At 48.6% G+C, this 24,036-nt stretch overlaps 1 protein-coding gene across 2 annotated transcripts in view; it reads right to left on the reverse strand.

Annotated features, from left to right (window-relative positions):
* ARFIP2 (ARF interacting protein 2) overlaps positions 1-24,036 on the reverse strand; it is a 117,148-nt gene that overhangs the window by 74,854 nt on the left and 18,258 nt on the right. For both annotated transcript variants that reach the window (XM_075337733.1, XM_075337731.1), the window contains exons 2-3: positions 3,316-3,421; positions 2,568-2,676 (exon numbers count right to left, since the gene is read on the reverse strand). In XM_075337733.1, coding sequence (XP_075193848.1) covers positions 2,568-2,676; positions 3,316-3,421 — 215 coding nt within the window. The remainder of the gene's footprint in view (positions 1-2,567; positions 2,677-3,315; positions 3,422-24,036) is intronic.

Below are 24,036 nucleotides of genomic sequence, written 5' to 3' on the forward strand. Positions count from 1 at the left end.
CCACTGAGCACCATGTCTCCACAGCGGGTACACAAATGGAGGTTCTGCGGTCGGAGACCTGTATTATATCCTTTCCCCGGTGACACAGGAGAAGGAAGAAGCGGCAAACTATGTTAATTTGGTGGCCGGTGGCTGGGTAGGCCTCTTAGTCTGCATTTTAACGCAGTGAAATTACCACAGTAATGCATGTTGGTTCACCATGTGCCTGTTCATGCATGTAATAGTCAAATTATTACAATTTCTACCTTTACTCAGTTGTTGTTTACAACACTGGCAGAGAACGGAAATTGGATCATCTTTTGCGATCTGAAAAAAGGCCCAGGCTAGGCGACCCTTCCTGCGAACTTCAGACTCACAACTGCTGCTGGCCATAGCCAGAGTTGTGGCTGAGGATGCAGTGCTTCTCATGGTTGCATCACTACGTGTTTGTGCGGAAAGCACCACCGTAACAACCCTCCTGCCCCCTCCTGAGCTACTCAGCTGCGAGCCTGTGGGTTGAGAATAAGTGAGATCTCCAACTTCATCGTCATGCTCTATGTTGTCCCCCTCCTCCTCTTCCTGACCTGATATCACAGCACAGTATACGTGCACCTCAGGTATCTGAGTCTCATCATCATCATCATCATCATCACCATCCCCGGGGGTTCTCAGTTGACGAAGGCCGGGATCCTGCTGGGACCCTACTTCGTCCGAGCCAGGATACAACAATTATTTTGGGCATCGGTGCAGATTCTATCCTCCTCTTCAGTCAGTAGTCGGGGGATCTTTGGAGCGGACCTGTGATGCCTATGGGATAGAAAGTGTGAACAGCTCTGCAGACTCGCCCATGTGTGGTTCCCCAAAGTCAGTTTTCCGGTTGGAGATTTGTGATGCAGGGGGAAAGAAGTGTAATTGTGGTGGCACCTCTGAGGAATGAACTGTATGTGATGTGGAAGTCGAGGAAGAGGAGAGGCCACTTGATGCAGCACTTGCCATCCACTCTACCACCTGCTGTTTATCATCCTCATTTCCGAGTTGAACTGATGTGAAGCTGCCAAACAAATCTAGTGGAGCAGGCCGTCCAGTAACGGAAGTTATTCTCATTTCTCTTGGGACAGGCTGAGCCGGTGTTTGCTCACTATTCCTTTGCCTAACAGAACTTCCCACACGTACAGCTCCAACACCTCACCTATTCCCCCTTCCACGACAACCTCATTGGGATTTACCACTCATGGTTGATGTACACTTCCCCTTTTAAGGAGATATTTGGAAACCCTACGTCCACACCTGTCAGACAAGTGACTCAAAAGATAAATTATTTAGATACTAAAAGATAGAGAACACAGTTTTAGCTTGTTCAATAGCAATTTCTCAGCAGTCACCACTAACTAAGTTGGGATGAGCCCTGGACCATGCTGTCTTTCTAAAAGGCGGCCGGGTCAGCGGACGAGAGCACCCACTCACCCTGTGTCTCCACAATATAAGGACTGGTGTTGCATTTTCCTTGATGTCGGATTGCTGGGTGGCGCCCCTGGATCTGTTTCCTTTGTGTGGACTCATTGTGGACTCTAAAGAACCATTTTGATATTAGATGTTCTATGCTTCCTGACTCAATAAATCTCAGATTGTTCCTCGGCCTAGTGTTCCTGCCTACTCTGTCGCATACCCAGTTACAGATTATTTGCGGTTGTTCCTGTATCCAAAGTAAAGAAAAAAAAAAAAACAAAACATGGCGCCGCGCATCTGGCTTCTCCCGATGCAAAGTCCCCACCTCCTCTACGGATTTTACACATTCCCACATAAAACAGCACCACAATCCTATCCAAAAGCAGAAAATGCTATTAAAAAAGCATTTTTGGAAACGTGGCCAGCGTACGGGGGTAGAAAATGAACATTACCAACTTTGGGGGGAGGAGCTTGTGTTTGCCGAACCCGAACGAACAAGCTCAGGCTTGTACCGAATTTGAAATCGGCGAACCTTTACCGACCAGGTTCCCTCATCTACTCCTCACACAGACGCCAGGTGACATCATTACTGTACTTATATTCTAACTTCACCTGGCTTCGGTTTTACTTCTCACAGTATCTCCATCCATGGCCCTCTTCAGAGTAATTCCATGTGAGGCTCGCTTCTCTATTGATATGTCCAGATTTATTGTAAATCTCTTTCAGCAATCAGAATTTGTCAAATGACTAGAAGACCATGAGAAGCATTGCTACAATGCACCAAGGAGTGACTGATCCCAGCTTCTACAGTGTCCTCCCGTCATACGGTGGATGAAAGCTGCCACTCAGCAATGGCCGGCCATCTGTGAGCAGCACTCACCTGTACAGTTACACGTTTGTGAGGCTACCCGTGCCTTGGCCCATGATGATTGCTCCTTTCATATACGATTTAGCCCACCACTGATTGTCAGATCTCCCAAATGACAGATACAAAGAAATTGCTCAGGTAGCAGTGGACAGTTTTCTGATACATACAGAGACATTCACAGCACAAGAAGCCCAAGGTGGACACTGTCAAAAGCCACCAAGCTGCATGACCGGCTACAGAAGAACACACAGGTCGGCCAACTGCACTCGCTCACCTTTTAGGCTGCTTGTGGGAATGATTCCTTCTGTGGTTCCTCCATATCCTCCAGACACAATGCTCGTCTCGTTGAGGTTGGGGCCCGATACCATAACTTGCTGCAGATCCTACAGACACACATCAAGGAGATGAGATCGGTGGTAAATCTTGGCTGCCATATCTAGGTTTCTTTTGTTTGGTTGGGAGCTCTCAGATCCTCTGAGCCCTCAAAAGCAAAAACTAAGCAAACTTAACATTCAGTTACCAGCAAAATCATCTGATAACCATCATGGAAAATGCTCATTACAACAGTATCATTCCAACACTAAGCAGCAACACCAGACACTACCACGGACAGGAGAGGCGCTGCAGATGATTCAGCATGCTTCAAATTAACGATAGGAAAGGACGGCTTCTATTTCTTATGATAAGATGCATCTTAGGGTGAGATATGGAAGGACACCAGCAGCAATGGAGAAGATGCATCGCAATGCTGCCCATATAATACATTATTACTGAGTGGGGATCCTGAGAGATAAACACCATAACCCAGATGGGGATCCGGGAAAAATCCAGAAACGTGGGTAAAAATAAGCCCAACAGATTCACATTGATCTTATATCATTACAGAACTTTACATTATATCACAGCAGCACCTGATATCTAACGGCAGGGAAAGGAGAGCCGGCCAAGTGCTGGACAGCAGAAATAGGGAGAACCATGGTCACTGACCAGACATGAGGACAACATGGAGACCCCGACAATACCTGCTCCAAACTCTCATCTTCATTGATTGTCCCGGAAACCCCATTACTGCTGATGGGAATCTCCATTGTGGCCGCTTTGCTCATTATTCCTTCAGACATCTTGATCCTGCAATGAAGGAAGAAATGATCAGACCCCAGGGACTAGGAACAGCGCTGCACAAGAACCACGGTCAGCGATCATAAGAGATCCTTGAGGAACGATCATCCCTCCAACCTGCACAGATGCCGAAGAGTTTCCCAGGAAGAAAAAATATCAAACAGTAAGAAAAGTAAGATGAATGTGTCAGTAAATGTATACTGTGCTACCCCTACATCTATGCCGCCGAGCTGGTCCACATGGAAGCATCATAGGATGGGAGACATATGGACAGATTCTGGTATGTTACATCTAGAAGGATATGTGCACACGGTGCGTTATTGTAGCGTCTTTCTCGGCACCATAAACCAGAGGGTGGCGGAATAACTGTTGAGCACAATATGCATATTTTTCTCATGTTTCTATATGTGCTTTTTTTTCACTCATTCACTTAAAATTGGTGAAAACTGAGGTAAAAATGTTGAAAAAAAATTGGACATGGCTCAAAATACTCAGAAGAAAAAAGTAAGGATTATTCTACACCCCAAATATGATGATGAGTAAAATATGCAGCAAAAGCAAACATGCCCCAACGCTCTACAGCACAAGAAACGAAGACAATAGCAATCTACAGCTCCACAAACATTTACACTCGATACCACGTCCAGAAGCCTCACAATGAAGAAATAGTGGAAGATTAATCTGAACATTACTGACCACATCTGTCTACAAATGGAAAGGACGAAAACATCACATTGCGGCAATTCAATTCTGATGCACAAGAGACATGGGTGAGATAAGAAGACGGGACGATGTGTAAAGACACAGAAGAGATGAGAAGACGGGACGATGTGTAGAGACACAGAAGAGATGAGAAGACGGGACGATGTGTAGAGAAACGGAAGAGATGAGAAGACGGGACGATGTGAAGAGAAACGGAAGACATGAGAAGACGGGACGATGTGTAAAAACACAGAAGAGATGAGAAGACGGGACGATGTGTAAAGACAGAAAAGATGAGAAGACGGGATGATGTGTAGAGAAACGGAAGAGATGAGAAGACGGGACGATGTGTAAAGACACAGAAGAGATGAGAAGACGGGACGATGTGTAAAGACACAGAAGAGATGAGAAGACGGGACGATGTGTAGAGAAACGGAAGAGATGAGAAGACGGGACGATGTGCAAAGACACAGAAGAGATGAGAAGACGGGAAGATGTGTAGAGACACAGAAGAGATGAGAAGACGGGACGATGTGTAAAGACACAGAAGAGATGAGAAGACGGGAAGATGTGTAAAGACACAGAAGAGATGAGAAGACGGGAAGATGTGTAAAGACACAGAAGAGATGAGAAGACGGGACGATGTGTAGAGAAACGGAAGAGATGAGAAGATTGGACGATGTGTAGAGAAATGGAAGACATGAGAAGACGGGACGATGTGTAAAGACACAGAAGAGATGAGAAGACGGGACGATGTGTAGAGAAACGGAAGACATGAGAAGACGGGACGATGTGTAAAGACACAGAAGAGATGAGAAGACGGGACGATGTGTAAAGACACAGAAAAGATGAGAAGACGGGATGATGTGTAGAGAAACGGAAGAGATGAGAAGACGGGACGATGTGTAAAGACACAGAAGAGATGAGAAGACGGGACGATGTGTAAAGACACAGAAGAGATGAGAAGATGGGACGATGTGTAGAGAAACGGAAGAGATGAGAAGACGGGAAGATGTGTAAAGACACAGAAGAGATGAGAAGACTGGACGATGTGTAAAGACACAGAAGAGATGAGAAGACGGGACGATGTGTAGAGAAACGGAAGAGATGAGAAGACGGGACGATGTGTAAAGACACAGAAGAGATGAGAAGACGGGAAGATGTGTAGAGACACAGAAGAGATGAGAAGACGGGACGATGTGTAAAGACACAGAAGAGATGAGAAGACGGGACGATGTGTAAAGACACAGAAGAGATGAGAAGACGGGAAGATGTGTAAAGACACAGAAGAGATGAGAAGACGGGAAGATGTGTAAAGACACAGAAGAGATGAGAAGACGGGACGATGTGTAGAGAAACGGAAGAGATGAGAAGATTGGACGATGTGTAGAGAAATGGAAGACATGAGAAGACGGGACGATGTGTAAAGACACAGAAGAGATGAGAAGACGGGACGATGTGTAGAGAAACGGAAGACATGAGAAGACGGGACGATGTGTAAAGACACAGAAGAGATGAGAAGACGGGACGATGTGTAAAGACACAGAAAAGATGAGAAGACGGGATGATGTGTAGAGAAACGGAAGAGATGAGAAGACGGGACGATGTGTAAAGACACAGAAGAGATGAGAAGACGGGACGATGTGTAAAGACACAGAAGAGATGAGAAGATGGGACGATGTGTAGAGAAACGGAAGAGATGAGAAGACGGGAAGATGTGTAAAGACACAGAAGAGATGAGAAGACTGGACGATGTGTAAAGACAGAAGAGATGAGAAGACGGGACGATGTGTAGAGAAACGGAAGAGATGAGAAGACGGGACGATGTGTAAAGACACAGAAGAGATGAGAAGACGGGAAGATGTGTAAAGACACAGAAGAGATGAGAAGACGGGACGATGTGTAAAGACACAGAAGAGATGAGACGACGGGAAGATGTGTAAAGACACAGAAGAGATGAGAAGACGGGAACATGTGTAAAGACACAGAAGAGATGAGAAGACGGGACGATGTGTAAAGACACAGAAGAGATGAGAAGACGGGAAGATGTGTAGAGACACAGAAGAGATGAGAAGACGGGAAGATGTGTAAAGACACAGAAGAGATGAGAAGACGGGAAGATGTGTAAAGACACAGAAGAGATGAGAAGACGGGAAGATGTGTAAAGACACAGAAGAGATGAGAAGACGGGAAGACATGTAAAGACACAGAAGAGATGAGAAGACGGGATGATGTGTAAGTGTCAGGCAGCTGCTGCCAGGGCTAATAAAATAATGGGATGTATTAAAAGAGGTATAAGTGTTCATGAAAAAAATATAGTTCTACCTCTGTACAAGTCACTAGTGCGACCGCACTTATATACTGTGTACAATTCTGGTCACCGATATATAAGAAGGACATAGCTGAACTGGAGAGGGTGCAGAGAAGAGCCACCAAGATTATTAGAGGAATGGGGGGGCTGCAATACCAAGACAGGAAAAACGAAGGCTTAGGGGGGATCTAATCACAATGTATAAATATATGAGGGGACAGTACAGAGACCTTTGCAAAGATCATTTTACACCAAGGCCTGCGACTGGAACACGGGGGCATCCGCTACGTCTTGAGGAAAGAAGGTTTAATCATAATCACAGACGAGGATTCTTTACTGTACGAGCAGTGAGACTATGGAACTCTCTGCCGCATGATGTTGTAATGAGTGATTCACTACTAACATTAAGCAGAGCCTGGACGCCTTTCTTGAAAAATGTAATATTACCAGTTATGTATATTAGATTTTATGGCAGGGTATTGATCCAGGGAACTAGTCTGATTGCCGGATGTGGACGAAGGAAGGACATTTTTTCCCCATTGGAACTTGTTTGCCACATTGGGGTTTTTTTTGCCTTCCTCTGGATCAACATGTTAGGCTACGGGTTGAACTAGATGGACTTAGAGTCTCCCTTCAACCTTAAAAACTATGATACTATGATACTATGTTACTATGTGTAGAGACACAGAAGAGATGAGAAGACGGGACGATGTGTAGAGACACAGAAGAGATGAGAAGACGGGACGATGTGTAGAGACACAGAAGAGATGAGAAGACGGGACGATGTGTAGAGACACAGAAGAGATGAGAAGACGGGACGATGTGTAGAGACACAGATGTGATGAGAAGACGGGACGATGTGTAAAGACACAGAAGAGATGAGAAAACGGGAAGACATGTAAAGACACAGAAGAGATGAGAAGACGGGATGACATGTAGAGACACAGAAATGATGAGAAGACGGGATGATGTGTAAAGACAGAAGAGATGAGAAGACTGGACGATGTGTAGAGAAACGGAAGAGATGGGAAGATGTGTAGAGACATGGAGGAGATGAGAAGGCAAGATGATGTGTAGAGATATGGAAGAGATGAGAAGATGGGACGATGTGTAAAGAGATGGAGGAGATGAGAAGGCGCAACGATGTGTAAAGACATGGAGGAGAGGAGAAGGCGGTGTGACGGGGTATGTGACAGAGCAGTAAGGGACGCCAGGCCAAGGAACAATCCAAAGGGCTTTATTGGAACCACAAAGATAAAGCACCAAACATAAATATAAATCCTTAAAGTCTGCAAGGAGTCCACAACAAAACAAAAGATCCAGGGGTGCCTCCCGGTATTCCAACGCCAGGGAAAATATGGCAATGGTCCTTATATGAGTTCATTGAGTCCAACAGGGTGAACAACAAAACACAATCCCACGTGGCCACTGATCTCCAATCTGTGAAAGTCCATACACAGGCTCTAGGATCCAGCCTCAGCTAAAAATCTTAGTCCTTCTCCTGCCGAGATCCAACTAACTGAACTAACATGGGTCTCATTGTTCTTCTCTCCTGGGATCAGCCCCTAAGGTGGGCCCACCTCCCCCTGGACATTTGATACATGAATGGACTTTAGACCTCCTGGCTCTGTTCTGTCTACCAAGTTGTGGATTGGAGGAGTCCCATGCTGAGAAGAACAAACAATCTCCCAGCAGAAGCAGCAATAAGGAGGGACAGACTATTACACCATGAGCACAGGCGGGGGAGGGACACGCTGTTACAACCCCTTCCGCCCTCAATTTGTGTACGGACTAGTGACCTCAACAGGTCGCTTATCAAGTACACGTAAACATGCCGACCCTGACTCAGGGCTCCTCTTGCCTGGACAATCCGTCTGCATTTTGGTGTTGGCTGCCCCTTCTATGTTGTATTGTAAAGTTATAGGGTTGAAGATCCAGGCTCCATCGTAGTAAGCGTCCATTGTCCCTAGAGACTCTGTTCAGCCAGGTGAGGGGATTGTGATTAGTAACCACAGTGAATTCTCGTCCATACACATACGTCCTTAGTTTTCTAAGGGCCCATACTACAGCTAGGCATTCCTTCTCAACAGTTGCACAGGCCACTTCTCGGTCCAGCAGTTTCCTGCTGAGGTAGGCAATGGGGTGCTCCTCCGCGGCTGCATTCACCTGGCTGAGCACCGCTCAGAATCCATAAGAAGAGGCATCCGTCTGCACAATGAATCTCCTCTTATAGTCTGGAGCAGCCAGAACAGGGTTGCAGACCAAGGCGTCCTTCAGCCGGTTAAAAGCCTCATCACAGTCTGGAGTCCAGATCACCAGCCGGGGAATCGTTTTCTTCATGAGGTCTGTAAGGGGCCTGGCCACAGAGCGGCTGTGACGGCAGTTCGGGTGGCCTCATTTCCATTGATGGGTTGAACACGTCCACATATGCTGCTCTCTTGGCTTGACTTCTGGTTATCGCACCGACAAAGTGGCATTGAAGATTCCCCACATCATTCCCTAGAACAGAGGTTCCCAACTCCAGTCCTCAAGGCACACCAACAGTGCATGTTTTCAGGATTTCCTTAGTATTGCACAGGTGATAATTTAATCACCTGCAAAGGTGCGGAATCCAACACCCATGCAATGCTTAAGAAATCCTGAAAACATGCACTGTTGGTGTGCCTTGAAGACTGGAGTTGGGAACCTCTGCCCTAGAAGAATGTCTGCAGGAAGGCCGCTCATCACACCAATCATGCATTGTTTTGCCCCAAAACCATAAGCCAGGGTCACACTCGCTCTAGGAATGTATCTTTGAGTACCTCCAGCCAATTCAATGGCAATTCCTGGTCCCTTTTGCATTGCTTCTGGTTGAATTACTCGGGGATCTGCTATGGTGAGAAAAACCCCAGTGTCACGAAAGCCAACAACTTTTTGGCCATTTAGCACGACCTCCTGTAGATGTTTATGCTGAAGATCAGAAGAACAGACGGCTGTGGCTTGCACCACATAGACTCCTGGTAGGGAAGTCAACATATCAGAGTCCCTTGTCAAATCATCAGGGAGTGAATCCAGCTCTTCTTCTGTTGAGGGTGTCTGTAGATAATGGACAGGCAAAGGGGGTCTGTAGCTGTTTTGCCTCCAAACACCTGGACAGTGAGCTTGCAGATGACCAGGCTGCCCATATCCATAACATCTGCGTACTAGGATTCTCTCTCCACGTCGTACTCCAAAAGAGGAGGCAGGAGTAGTAGGAGGCACATTCACACGGGGTCCGCCATGTGTTGGTAGTCTAGTGGGACGGTGAACATTGGAGGCCAAAGGACAAGGGACCACTGGTGTTGGGGAGCTGGTAGATTTTTTTCTCACTGACTAGTAGCCTTTTCCATTGAGACTTAATGGTGAGAAGCTCATCAGCTAGAGTGGCAGCTTGTTCTACAGTTGACGGCTTTCTCTCACGCACCCATTCCCTAATTTCACAAAGGCACCTGGCATAAAACTGCTCTTTCAGGATGGCCTGGAGGAAGGTCTCCCAAGTTAAGGCCCCCTCTCCCTCCAGCCAGTGATGGCATACTTGTTTCAGTCTGTGGGCATACATCTTGAAGGACACTTCCCCATCACAGGCTAACGTACGAAACTGAGTCCTATAAGTATCTGGGGTCACGGAATAATGTTCTAGAATGATCCGTTTTATCTCCCCATATTCACAATTCCACTGAGGGTCCATACCTCTATAGGCGTCGGCAGCTCCACCCTCCAAGAGGCCCACCAGGTGTCTGACTCGCTCTCTTTCTGGGACTTCCATTAATCGGCACTGATGCTCAAAGCCCTGGAAGAAGCCCTCAATGTCGCCTGCAGCTTCATTAAATGGCTTAAAGTCCTTTCAGGACACTCTGGAGAATTCCCTCAAAGTGGGTGCTGTGGTTACAGTTTGTCTGGAGCCTCTAGCTGATTCCTCAGCAAACCTCCTCTCCAGCAATGCCCTCTCTTGAGCTCTGCGCATGGCATTCATCTTATATTCAATGGTGACCTCATCTCCAAGCAGTGCCATCTCCTCCTCATACCACACAGCCCATTGACTTTTTTGGGTATTTACCTCCAGCTCCCGTGCTTCCTCCCCTTGCTGTGGAAATTGTTCCTCGGTGCCATCTTGCAGGCAAGCGTTTTCTAACGCCTCAATTAGTTGCTCCTTAGAGTCCTTTGTAGCCGACTCCTAATTCACGGGCCTTTGTAGGCTCACCACAGTCCAGTTCCTGTATCCTGAAGTTCTGATTCCAGATGTTAATGGGCCGTTGTCCTCCATTCTTTCTGCTCTGATCCCGCGGCTGCCAACCAGTTTGTGACGGGGTATGCGACAGAGCAGTAAGGGACGCCAGGCCAAGGAACAATCCAAAGGGCTTTATTGGAACCACAAAGATAAAGCACCAAACATAAATATAAATCCTTAAAGTCTGCAAGGAGTCCACAACAAAACAAAAGATCCAGGGGCGCCTCCCGGTATTCCAACGCCAGGGAAAATATGGCAATGGTCCTTATATGAGTTCCTTGAGTCCAACAGGGTGAACAACAAAACACAATCCTATGTGGCCACTGATCTCCAATCTATGACAGTCCATACACAGGCTCTAGGATACAGCCTCAGCTATAAATCCTAGTCCTTCTCCAGCCGAGATCTAACTAACTGAACTAACATGGGTCTCATTGTTCTTCTCTCCTAGGATCAGCCCCTAAGGTGGGCCCACCTCCCCCTGGACATTTGATACATGAATGGACTTTAGACCTCCTGGCTCTGTTCTGTCTACCAAGTTGTGGATTGGAGGAGTCCCATGCTGAGGAGAACAAACAATCTCCCCAGCAGAAGCAGTACAAAGGAGGGACAGACTATTACACCATGAGCACAAGCGGGGGAGGGACATGCTGTTACAGGCGGGACGATGTGTAGAGATATGGAGGAGATGAGAAGACAGGAAGATGTGTAGAGACACAGAAGAGATGAGAAGTTGGGATGATGTGTAGAGACATGGAAGAGATGAGAAGTTGGGATGATGTGTAGAGACATGGAAGAGATGAAAAGGCAGGACGATGTGTAAAGAGATGGAAGAGATAAAAAGATGGAACAATGTGTAGAGACAAGGAGGAGATGAGAAGACTAGATGATGTGTAAAGACATAGATGAGATGAGAAGAGTGGATGATTTGTAGAGACACGGAAGAGATGAGAAAACGGGATTGTGTAAAGACAGAAAAGATAAGAAGACGGGATGATGTGTAAAAGTACAGAAGAAATGAGAAGACAGGACGATGTGTAAAGACATAGAAGAGATGAGATGACGGGACAATGTGTAGAGAGATGAGTGAGATGAGAGAAAGGGACGATGTGTAGAGACACAGAAGAGATTTGAAGGCAGGATAATGTGTTAAGATATGGAGGATATGAAAAGACAGGACGATGTGTAGAGACATGGTTGAGATGAGAAGATAGGATGATCTATAGAGACATGGGTCAAATTAGAAGATGGAACAATGAGTAAAGACAGAAGAGATGAGAAGGCGGGACATTGTGTAAAGACATGGAGGAGATGAGAAGAAGGGACGATGTGTAGAAATACGGAAGAGATGAGAAGACAGGACGATCTGTACGTAGACAGATGGGTGAGATTAGAAGATGGGACGATAGGTAAAGACATGGAAGAGATGAGAAGACTGAACAATGTGCAGAGACACAAAAGAGATGAGAAGACGGGACAATGTGTAAAGACACCGAAGAAATGAGAAGACTGGACAATGTAAAAACATGGAGGAGATGAAAAGACAGGAAGATGCGAAGAGATATGGAAGAGATGAGAAGAAGGAAAGATGTGTAGATACATGAAAGAGAAGACGAGACGTTGTGTGAAGACATAAGTGAGAAGACGGGACGATGAGTAGAGACACAGAGGAGATGAGAAGACAGGATGATGTGTAAAGAGATGGAGGATATGAAAAGACAGGACGATGTGTCGAGACATGGGTGAGAGGAAAAGAAGTGACGATGTGCAGAAACATGGGTGAGATGAGAAGCCAGGATGATGTGTAGAGACATGGGTCAAATTAAAAGATGGAACGATGGGTAAGGACATGGAAGAGATGAGAAGACGGGACGTTGTGTAAAAACATGGAGGAGATGAGAAGAAGGGACGATGTGTAGAGACATGGGTCAAATTAGAATATGGAACAATGGGTAAAGACATGAAAGAGATGAGAAGACGGGACATTGTGTAAAGACATGGAGGAGATGAGAAGAAGGGACGATGTGAAGAGATATGGAAGAGATAAGAAAACAGGATGACGTGTAGAGACATGGGTTAAATTAGAAGATGGAACGATGGGTAAGGACATGGAAGAGATGAGAAGAAGGGATGATGTGTAGAGGTATGGAAGAGATGAGAATATGGGACAACGTGTAAAGACATGGAAGAGATAAGAAGACTGGACGATGTGTAGAAACATGCAGGAGATAGAAAGACGAGATGATGTATAGAGAAATGGGTGAGATGAGAAGATGGGACGATGTGTAAAGTCATGGAGGAGATGAGCAGGGATAATGTGTAGAGACACAGAAGAGATGAGAAGATGGGACGATGTGTTAAGACATTGAGGAGATGAGAAGATTGGATGATGTGTAGAGACAAGGAGATTAGAAGATGTGTAGAGACATGGAAGAGATGAGAAGATGGGACAATGTGTAAAGACATGGAGAAGAAGAGAAGTCACAGAGAAGATGATCATATAGGGTACAGAAGAAGAAAACGGCCATGTTTGATCAGGGGCCTAAGGTGTAATAAGAGGGGGAAACAGTTGTGTTTAATCCTGTGAACGTTTTTTTGTATTACGAAGAGGCTGTAGAAAACTACAGGACAATGGGCAGGGAGGGGGGGGGGGGGGGGGAGGCAGGAAATTCTGGATAAAATCTTTCCAGGATGCAGCAAGTGGCAGAACAGGTTACACAATAAATAGTGGAGGAGGAGACATGGGCAAGAGGAGGATACAGGTGACTGTGCAGGAATGTGTCCAGACGAGAAATATGTACACTGTAATCATTAACCAGTCGGGCTGGACCAAAACCTGACCTGGCACTGAGGGATCACGGTGTCCACCGAATACAGGTCTACACACGAGAGTGTGCACCGAATACAGGCCTACATACGACAGTGTGCACCGAATACAGGCCTACACACAACAGTGTGCACCAAATCAAAGCCTACACACGACAGTGTGCACCAAATCAAAGCCTACACACGACAGTGTGCACCAAATCAAAGCCTACACACGACAGTGTGCACCAAATCAAAGCCTACACACGACAGTGTGCACCGAATACAGGCCTACACACAACAGTGTGCACCAAATCAAAGCCTACACACAACAGTGTGCACCAAATCAAAGCCTACACACGACAGTGTGCACCGAATACAGGCCTACACACAACAGTGTGCACCAAATCAAAGCCTACACACGACAGTGTGCACCGAATACAGGCCTACACACAACAGTGTGCACCAAATCAAAGCCTACACACGTCAGTGTGCACCGAATACAGGCCTACACACGACAGTGTGCACCGAATACAGGCCTACACACGACAGTGTGCACCGAATACAGGCCTACACACGACAGTGTGCACCGAATACAGGCCTACACACGACAGTGTGCACCGAATACAGGCCTACACACAACAGTGTGCACCAAATCAAAGCCTACACACGACAGTGTGCACCGAATACAGGCCTACACACAACAGTGTGCACCGAATACAGGCCTACACACGACAGTGTGCACCGAATACAGGCCTACACACAACAGTGTGCACCGAATACAGGCCTACACACAACAGTGTGCACCGAATACAGGCCTACACACAACAGTGTGCACCGAATACAGGCCTATACACAACAGTGTGCACCGAATACAGGCCTACACACGACAGTGTGCACCGAATACAGGCCTACACACAACAGTGTGCACCGAATACAAGCCTACACACGACAGTGTGCACCGAATACAGGCCTACACACAACAGTGTGCACCGAATACAAGCCTACACACGACAGTGTGCACCGAATACAGGCCTACACACGACAGTGTACACCAAATACAGGCCTACACACGACAGTGTGCACCGAATACAAGCCTACACACGACAGTGTGCACCGAATACAGGCCTACACACGACAGTGTGCACCGAATACAGGCCTACACACGACAGTGTGCACCGAATACAGGCCTACACACGACAGTGTGCACCGAATACAGGCCTACACACGACAGTGTGCACCAAATACAGGCCTACACACAACAGTGTGCACCGAATACAGGCCTACACACAACAGTGTGCACCGAATACAGGCCTATACACAACAGTGTGCACCGAATACAGGCCTACACACGACAGTGTGCACCGAATACAGGCCTACACACAACAGTGTGCACCGAATACAAGCCTACACACGACAGTGTGCACCGAATACAAGCCTACACACGACAGTGTGCACCGAATACAGGCCTACACACAACAGTGTGCACCGAATACAAGCCTACACACGACAGTGTGCACCGAATACAGGCCTACACACAACAGTGTGCACCGAATACAGGCCTACACACGACAGTGTGCACCAAATACAGGCCTACACACGACAGTGTGCACCGAATACAAGCCTACACACGACAGTGTGCACCGAATACAGGCCTACACACGACAGTGTGCACCGAATACAGGCCTACACACGACAGTGTGCACCGAATACAGGCCTACACACGACAGTGTGCACCGAATACAGGCCTACACACGACAGTGTGCACCGAATACAAGCCTACACACGACAGTGTGCACCGAATACAAGCCTACACACGACAGTGTGCACCGAATACAAGCCTACACACGACAGTGTGCACCGAATACAAGCCTACACACGACAGTGTGCACCGAATAGAAGCCTACACACGACAGTGTGCATCGAATACAGGCCTACACACGACAGTGTGCACCGAATACAAGCCTACACACGACAGTGTGCACCGAATAGAAGCCTACACACGACAGTGTGCACCGAATACAGGCCTACACACGACAGTGTGCACCGAATACAGGCCTACACACGACAGTGTGCACCGAATACAGGCCTACACACGACAGTGTGCACTGAATACAGGCCTACACACGACAGTGTGCATCGAATACAGGCCTACACATGACAGTGTGCACCGAATACAGGCCTACACACGACAGTGTGCACCGAATACAAGCCTACACACGACAGTGTGCACCGAATACAGGCCTACACACGACAGTGTGCACCAAATACAGGCCTACACACGACAGTGTGCACCGAATACAGGCCTCCACACGACAGTGTGCACAGAATACAGGCCTCCACACAACAGTGTGCACAGAATACAGGCCTACACACGACAGTGTGCACCGAATACAAGCCTACACACGACAGTGTGCACCGAATAGAAGCCTACACACGACAGTGTGCACCGAATACAGGCCTACACACGACAGTGTGCACCGAATACAGGCCTACACACGACAGTGTGCACCGAATACAGGCCTACACACGACAGTGTGCACCGAATACAGGCCTACACACGACAGTGTGCACCGAATACAGGCCTACACACGACAGTGTGCACCGAATACAGGTCTACACACGACAGTGTGCACTGAATACAGGCCTACACACGACAGTGTGCATCGAATACAGGCCTACACACGACAGTGTGCACCGAATACAGGCCTACACACGACAGTGTTCACCGAATACAGGCCTCCACACAACAGTGTGCACAGAATACAGGCCTACACACGACAGTGTGCACAGTATATAGGCCTACACACATATGATGACACGTGCACCATACACACATATACAGCTCTGGCAATAATTAAGAGACCTCTGCACAATTGTCAGTTTTTCTGATTTTTCTCTTTATATTTTTGCGTAATCTGTAAATTGTTCTTTTATTCTATAATCTACTGACGACGTCTCCGAATTTCCAGCAATAAAGTTTGTATTTATTTTCTGAAAATGAGAAATGGTGAAAATAACAGAACAATGCACAGAATGCACAGAATGCACAGGATGCACAGAATGCACAGGATGAACAGGATGCACAGGATGCACAGAATGCACAGGATGAACAGGATGCACAGAATGCACAGAATGCACAGAATGCACAGGATGCACAGAATGAACAGGATGCACAGGATGCACAGAATGCACAGGATGAACAGGATGCACAGAATGCACAGGATGAACAGGATGCACAGGATGCACAGAATGCACAGGATGCACAGGATGCACAGGATGCACAGAATGCACAGAATGCACAGAATGCACAGGATGCACAGGATGCACAGGATGCACAGGATGAACAGGATGCACAGGATGCACAGGATGCACAGGATGCACAGACTGCACAGCGCTCTCACCTCAAATAATGCAAAGAAAACAAGTTCCGCATCATTTACACACAACAATATAATAATGTGTTACCTCAGGAAGATTCAGAAATCAGTATTTTGTGGAATAACAATGATTATTAATGTCAGCTGTTCTGCGTCTTGGTCGCTTTCCTCCAGTTTTCACACTGCTTTTGGGGGGACCTTATGCCGCTCCTGGTGCAGAAATGTAAGCAGCTCTTCTTTGTTTGATGGCTTGTGACTATCCATTTTCCTCTTGATTACATTCCAGAGGTTTTCAATGGAGTTCAGGTCTGGAGATTGGGCTGGCCATGATAGGGTTTTGATGGGGTGGTCCTTCATCCGCACATTGATTGATCTAGCTGTGTGGCATGGCAGATTGTCCTGCTGGAAAAATCAGTCCTGAGAGTTGGAGAGCATTGCCTGAGCAGAAAGAAGCAACTGTTCTTCCAGGATAACCTTGAATGTGGCTTGATTCATTTGTCCTTCGCAAAGTTTAATCTGTCCTATTCCAGCCTTGCTGAAGCATCCCCAGATCATCATTGATCCTCCACCAAATTCCACAGTGGGTGTAAGACATTGTGGCTTGTATGCCTCTCCAGGTCTCCGTCTAACCATTAGACGACCAGGTGTTGGGAAAAGCTGAAAATTAGACTCATCAGAGATTACTTTACTCCAGTCCTCTATGCTCCAATGCTTATGGTATTTGGCAAACTTCAGCCTGGCTCTCCTTTGCTTCTCATTGATGAAATACTTTTTTCTAGCTTTATATGACTTGAGCCCTGCCTCTAGGAGCCTGTTATGATCTGTTCTTGCCGTGCACTTCACCCCAGCTGCCATTTGTCATTCCATTTGTAGGTCACTGTCATGGCTAGCCCAATCTCCAGACCTGAACCCCATTGAAAACCTCTGGAATGTAATCAAGAGGAAGATGGATAGTCACAAGCCATCAAACAAAGAAGAACTGCTTACATTCCTGCACCAGGAGTGGCATAAGGTCACCCAAAAGCAGTGTGAAGACTGGAGGAAAGCGGCCAAGACGCAGGAAAGTTGACATTATATATCCTGGTTATTCCACAGAATACTGATTTCTGAATCTTCCTGAGGTAACACATTAGTATATTGTTGTGTGTAAATGATTATGGACTTGTTTTCTTTGCATTATTTGAGGTGAGAGCGCTGCGCATTGTTCTGTTATTCTCACCATTTCTCATTCTCAGAAAATTAATACAAAGTTTATTGCTGGAAATTCGGAGACATCGTCAGTAGATTAAAGAATAAAGAACATACTCAGAAATGGAAAGAGAAAAATCAGAAAAACTGACGATTGTGCAGCGGGCTCTTAATTTATGCCAAAGCTGTATATGACGACACATGCACCAAACACACATACATACATGACGACACATGCACCGTACACACATACATATATGACGACACATGCACCGTACACACATACATATATGACGACACATGCACCGTACACACATACATACATGACGACACATGCACCATACACACATACATATATGACGACACATGCACCGTACACACATACATATATGACGACACATACACCATACACACATACATATATGACGACACATACACCATACACACATACATATATGACGACACATACACCCTACACACATACATATATGACGACACATGCACCGTACACACATACATATATGACGACACATACACCATACACACATGCATATATGACGACACATGCACCATACACACATACATATATGACGACACATGCACCATACACACATACATATATGACGACACATACACCATACACACATGCATATATGACGACACATGCACCGTACACACATACATATATGACGACACATGCACCATACACACATACATATATGACGACACATGCACCATACACACATACATATATGACGACACATGCACCGTACACACATGCATATATGACGACACATGCACCGTACACACATACATATATGACGACACATGCACCATACACACATGCATATATGACGACACATGCACCGTACACACATACATATATGACGACACATGCACCGTACACACATACATATATGACGACACATACACCGTACACACATACATATATGACGACACATGCACCGTACACACATACATATATGACGACACATACACCATACACACATGCATATATGACGACACATGCACCATACACACATACATATATGACGACACATGCACCATACACACATACATATATGACGACACATACACCATACACACATGCATATATGACGACACATGCACCATACACACATGCATATATGACGACACATGCACCATACACACATGCATATATGACGACACATGCACCGTACACACATACATATATGACGACACATGCACCGTACACACATACATATATGACGACACATGCACCATACACACATACATATATGACGACACATACACCATACACACATGCATATATGACGACACATGCACCATACACACATACATATATGACGACACATGCACCATACACACATGCATATATGACGACACATGCACCGTACACACATACATATATGACGACACATGCACCGTACACACATACATATATGACGACACATACACCGTACACACATACATATATGACGACACATGCACCGTACACACATACATATATGACGACACATACACCGTACACACATACATATATGACGACACATACACCGTACACACATACATATATGACGACACATACACCGTACACACATACATATATGACGACACATGCACCATACACACATGCATATATGACGACACATGCACCATACACACATACATATATGATGACACGTGCACCATACACACATACATATATGACGACACGTGCACCGTACACACATACATATATGACGACACATGCACCATACACACATACATATATGACGACACATGCACCATACACACATACATATATGACGACACATGCACCATACACACATGCATATATGACGACACATGCACCATACACACATGCATATATGACGACACATGCACCATACACACATACATATATGACGACACATGCACCATACACACATACATATATGACGACACATGCACCGTACACACATACATACATGACGACACATGCACCGTACACACATGCATATATGACGACACATGCACCGTACACACATGCATACATGACGACACATGCACCATACACACATACATATATGACGACACATGCACCGTACACACATACATACATGACGACACATGCACCGTACACACATGCATATATGACGACACATGCACCGTACACACATGCATATATGACGACACATACACTGTACACACATACATATATGACGACACATGCACCATACACACATACATACATGACGACACATACACTGTACACACATACATATATGACGACACATGCACCATACACACATACATATATGACGACACATGCACCGTACACACATACATACATGACGACACATGCACCGTACACACATGCATATATGACGACACATGCACCGTACACACATGCATATATGACGACACATACACTGTACACACATACATATATGACGACACATGCACCATACACACATACATACATGACGACACATACACTGTACACACATACATATATGACGACACATGCACCATACACACATACATATATGACGACACATACACCATACACACATACATATATGACGACACATACACCGTACACACATACATATATGACGACACATACACCGTACACACATACATATATGACGACACATACACTGTACACACATACATATATGACGACACATACACCGTACACACATACATATATGACGACACATACACCGTACACACATACATATATGACGACACATACACCGTACACACATACATATATGACGACACATGCACCATACACACATACATATATGACGACACATACACTGTACACACATACATATATGACGACACATACACCGTACACACATACATATATGACGACACATGCACCATACACACATACATATATGACGACACATGCACCATACACACATGCATATATGACGACACATACACCGTACACACATACATATATGACGACACGTGCACCGTACACACATACATATATGACGACACATGCACCGTACACACATACATATATGACGACACGTGCACCGTACACACATACATATATGACGACACATGCACCGTACACACATACATATATGACGACACGTGCACCGTACACACATACATATATGACGACACATGCACCGTACACACATACATATATGACGACACATACACTGTACACACATACATATATGACGACACATACACTGTACACACATACATATATGACGACACATGCACCATACACACATACATATATGACGACACATGCACCGTACACACATACATATATGACGACACATGCACCATACACACATACATATATGACGACACATACACCGTACACACATACATATATGACGACACATGCACCATACACACATACATATATGACGACACATACACCGTACACACATACATATATGACGACACGTGCACTATACACACACATTATATATATATATATACACGTATATGACGACACATGCACCGTACACACACATTATATATATATATATACACGTATATGACGACACGTGCACATACATACACAGCCGCTCTATAGCTACCTATACACAACCCTGGCTGTACGGACAGAGCAGATCCCCGTTACCTGCAGTCATCATGTCAGCACACACTGTCACCTGTAGCAGCCGCACCAGTCAGCACTCAGCAAACCACGCCCACAATACCTGGCCCTGCCCAAGCCCCGCCCCCAGCCTGCCTCACCTGTGTGTGCCCCAGTGATGTGGATCCTGGAAGGAGCAATCACTCCCACCCTCCACCCCGAGTGACAAACGCTGGGAAATGGAGCAATGGCTGGATTCAGACAAGTGCAAGGGACCATTAACTCACAACACCACGCGGGGGAAAGTGGCCAACATCATAGCGAGGGCAGCGCGGGGCACAGACACACGGGGGGGGCGACACACGGGGGGGCACCGACACACACGGGGGGGGCACCGAGACACACGGGGGGGGGGGCACCGAGACACACGGGAGGGGGGGCACCGACACACACGGGAGGGGGGGGCACCGACACACACGGGAGGGGGGGGCACCGACACACACGGGAGGGGGGGGCACCGACACACACGGGAGGGGGGGGCACCGACACACACGGGAGGGGGGGGCACCGACACACACGGGAGGGGGGGGCACCGACACACACGGGAGGGGGGGGCACCGACACACACGGGAGGGGGGGGCACCGACACACACGGGAGGGGGGGGCAACGACACACACGGGAGGGGGGGGCACCGACACACACGGGAGGGGGGGGCACCGACACACACGGGAGGGGGGGGCACCGACACACACGGGAGGGGGGGGCACCGACACACACGGGAGGGGGGGGGCACCGACACACACGGGAGGGGGGGGCACCGACACACACGGGAGGGGGGGGCACCGACACACACGGGAGGGGGGGGCACCGACACACACGGGAGGGGGGGGCACCGACACACACGGGAGGGGGGGGCACCGACACACACGGGAGGGGGGGGCACCGACACACACGGGAGGGGGGGGCACCGACACACACACGGGAGGGGGGGGGCACCGACACACACACGGGAGGGGGGGGCACCGACACACACGGGAGGGGGGGGCACCGACACACACGGGAGGGGGGGGCACCGACACACACGGGAGGGGGGGGCACCGACACACACGGGAGGGGGGGGCACCGACACACACGGGAGGGGGGGGCACCGACACACACGGGAGGGGGGGGCACCGACACACACGGGAGGGGGGGGCACCGACACACACGGGAGGGGGGGGCACCGACACACACGGGAGGGGGGGGCACCGACACACACGGGAGGGGGGGGGCACCGACACACACGGGAGGGGGGGGCACCGACACACACGGGAGGGGGGGGCACCGACACACACGGGAGGGGGGGGCACCGACACACACGGGAGGGGGGGGCACCGACACACACGGGAGGGGGGGGGCACCGACACACACGGGAGGGGGGGGCACCGACACACACGGGAGGGGGGGGCACCGACACACACGGGAGGGGGGGGCACCGACACACACGGGAGGGGGGGGCACCGACACACACGGGAGGGGGGGGCACCGACACACACGGGAGGGGGGGGGCACCGACACACACGGGAGGGGGGGGCACCGACACACACGGGAGGGGGGGGCACCGAAACACACGGGAGGGGGGGGCACCGAAACACACGGGAGGGGGGGGGCACCGACACACACGGGAGGGGGGGGGGCACCGACACACACGGGAGGGGGGGGGGCACCGACACACACGGGAGGGGGGGGGCACCGACACACACGGGAGGGGGGGGGCACCGACACACACGGGAGGGGGGGGGCACCGACACACACGGGAGGGGGGGGGGCACCGACACACACGGGAGGGGGGGGGCACCGACACACACGGGAGGGGGGGGCACCGACACACACGGGAGGGGGGGGGCACCGACACACGGGAGGGGGGGGGGGCACCGACACACGGGAGGGGGGGGGCACCGACACACGGGGCAGGGGCACCGACACACGGGACACGGGGCAGGGGCACCGACACACGGGACACGGGGCAGGGGCACCGACACACGGGACACGGGGCAGGGGCACCGACACACACGGGAGGGGGGGCACCGACACACACGGGAGGGGGGGCACCGACACACACGGGAGGGGGGGGCACCGACACACACGGGAGGGGGGGGGCACCGACACACACGGGAGGGGGGGGGCACCGACACACACGGGAGGGGGGGGGGCACCGACACACACGGGAGGGGGGGGCACCGACACACACGGGAGGGGGGGGGCACCGACACACGGGAGGGGGGGGGGCACCGACACACGGGGCAGGGGCACCGACACACGGGACACGGGGCAGGGGCACCGACACACGGGACACGGGGCAGGGGCACCGACACACACGGGGCAGGGGCACCGACACACACGGGGCAGGGGCACCGACACACACGGGGCAGGGGCACCGA

This window comes from Anomaloglossus baeobatrachus, chromosome 2 (assembly GCF_048569485.1).
Source record: "Anomaloglossus baeobatrachus isolate aAnoBae1 chromosome 2, aAnoBae1.hap1, whole genome shotgun sequence".
In the NCBI taxonomy this organism is placed as follows: Eukaryota; Metazoa; Chordata; class Amphibia; order Anura; family Aromobatidae; genus Anomaloglossus; species Anomaloglossus baeobatrachus.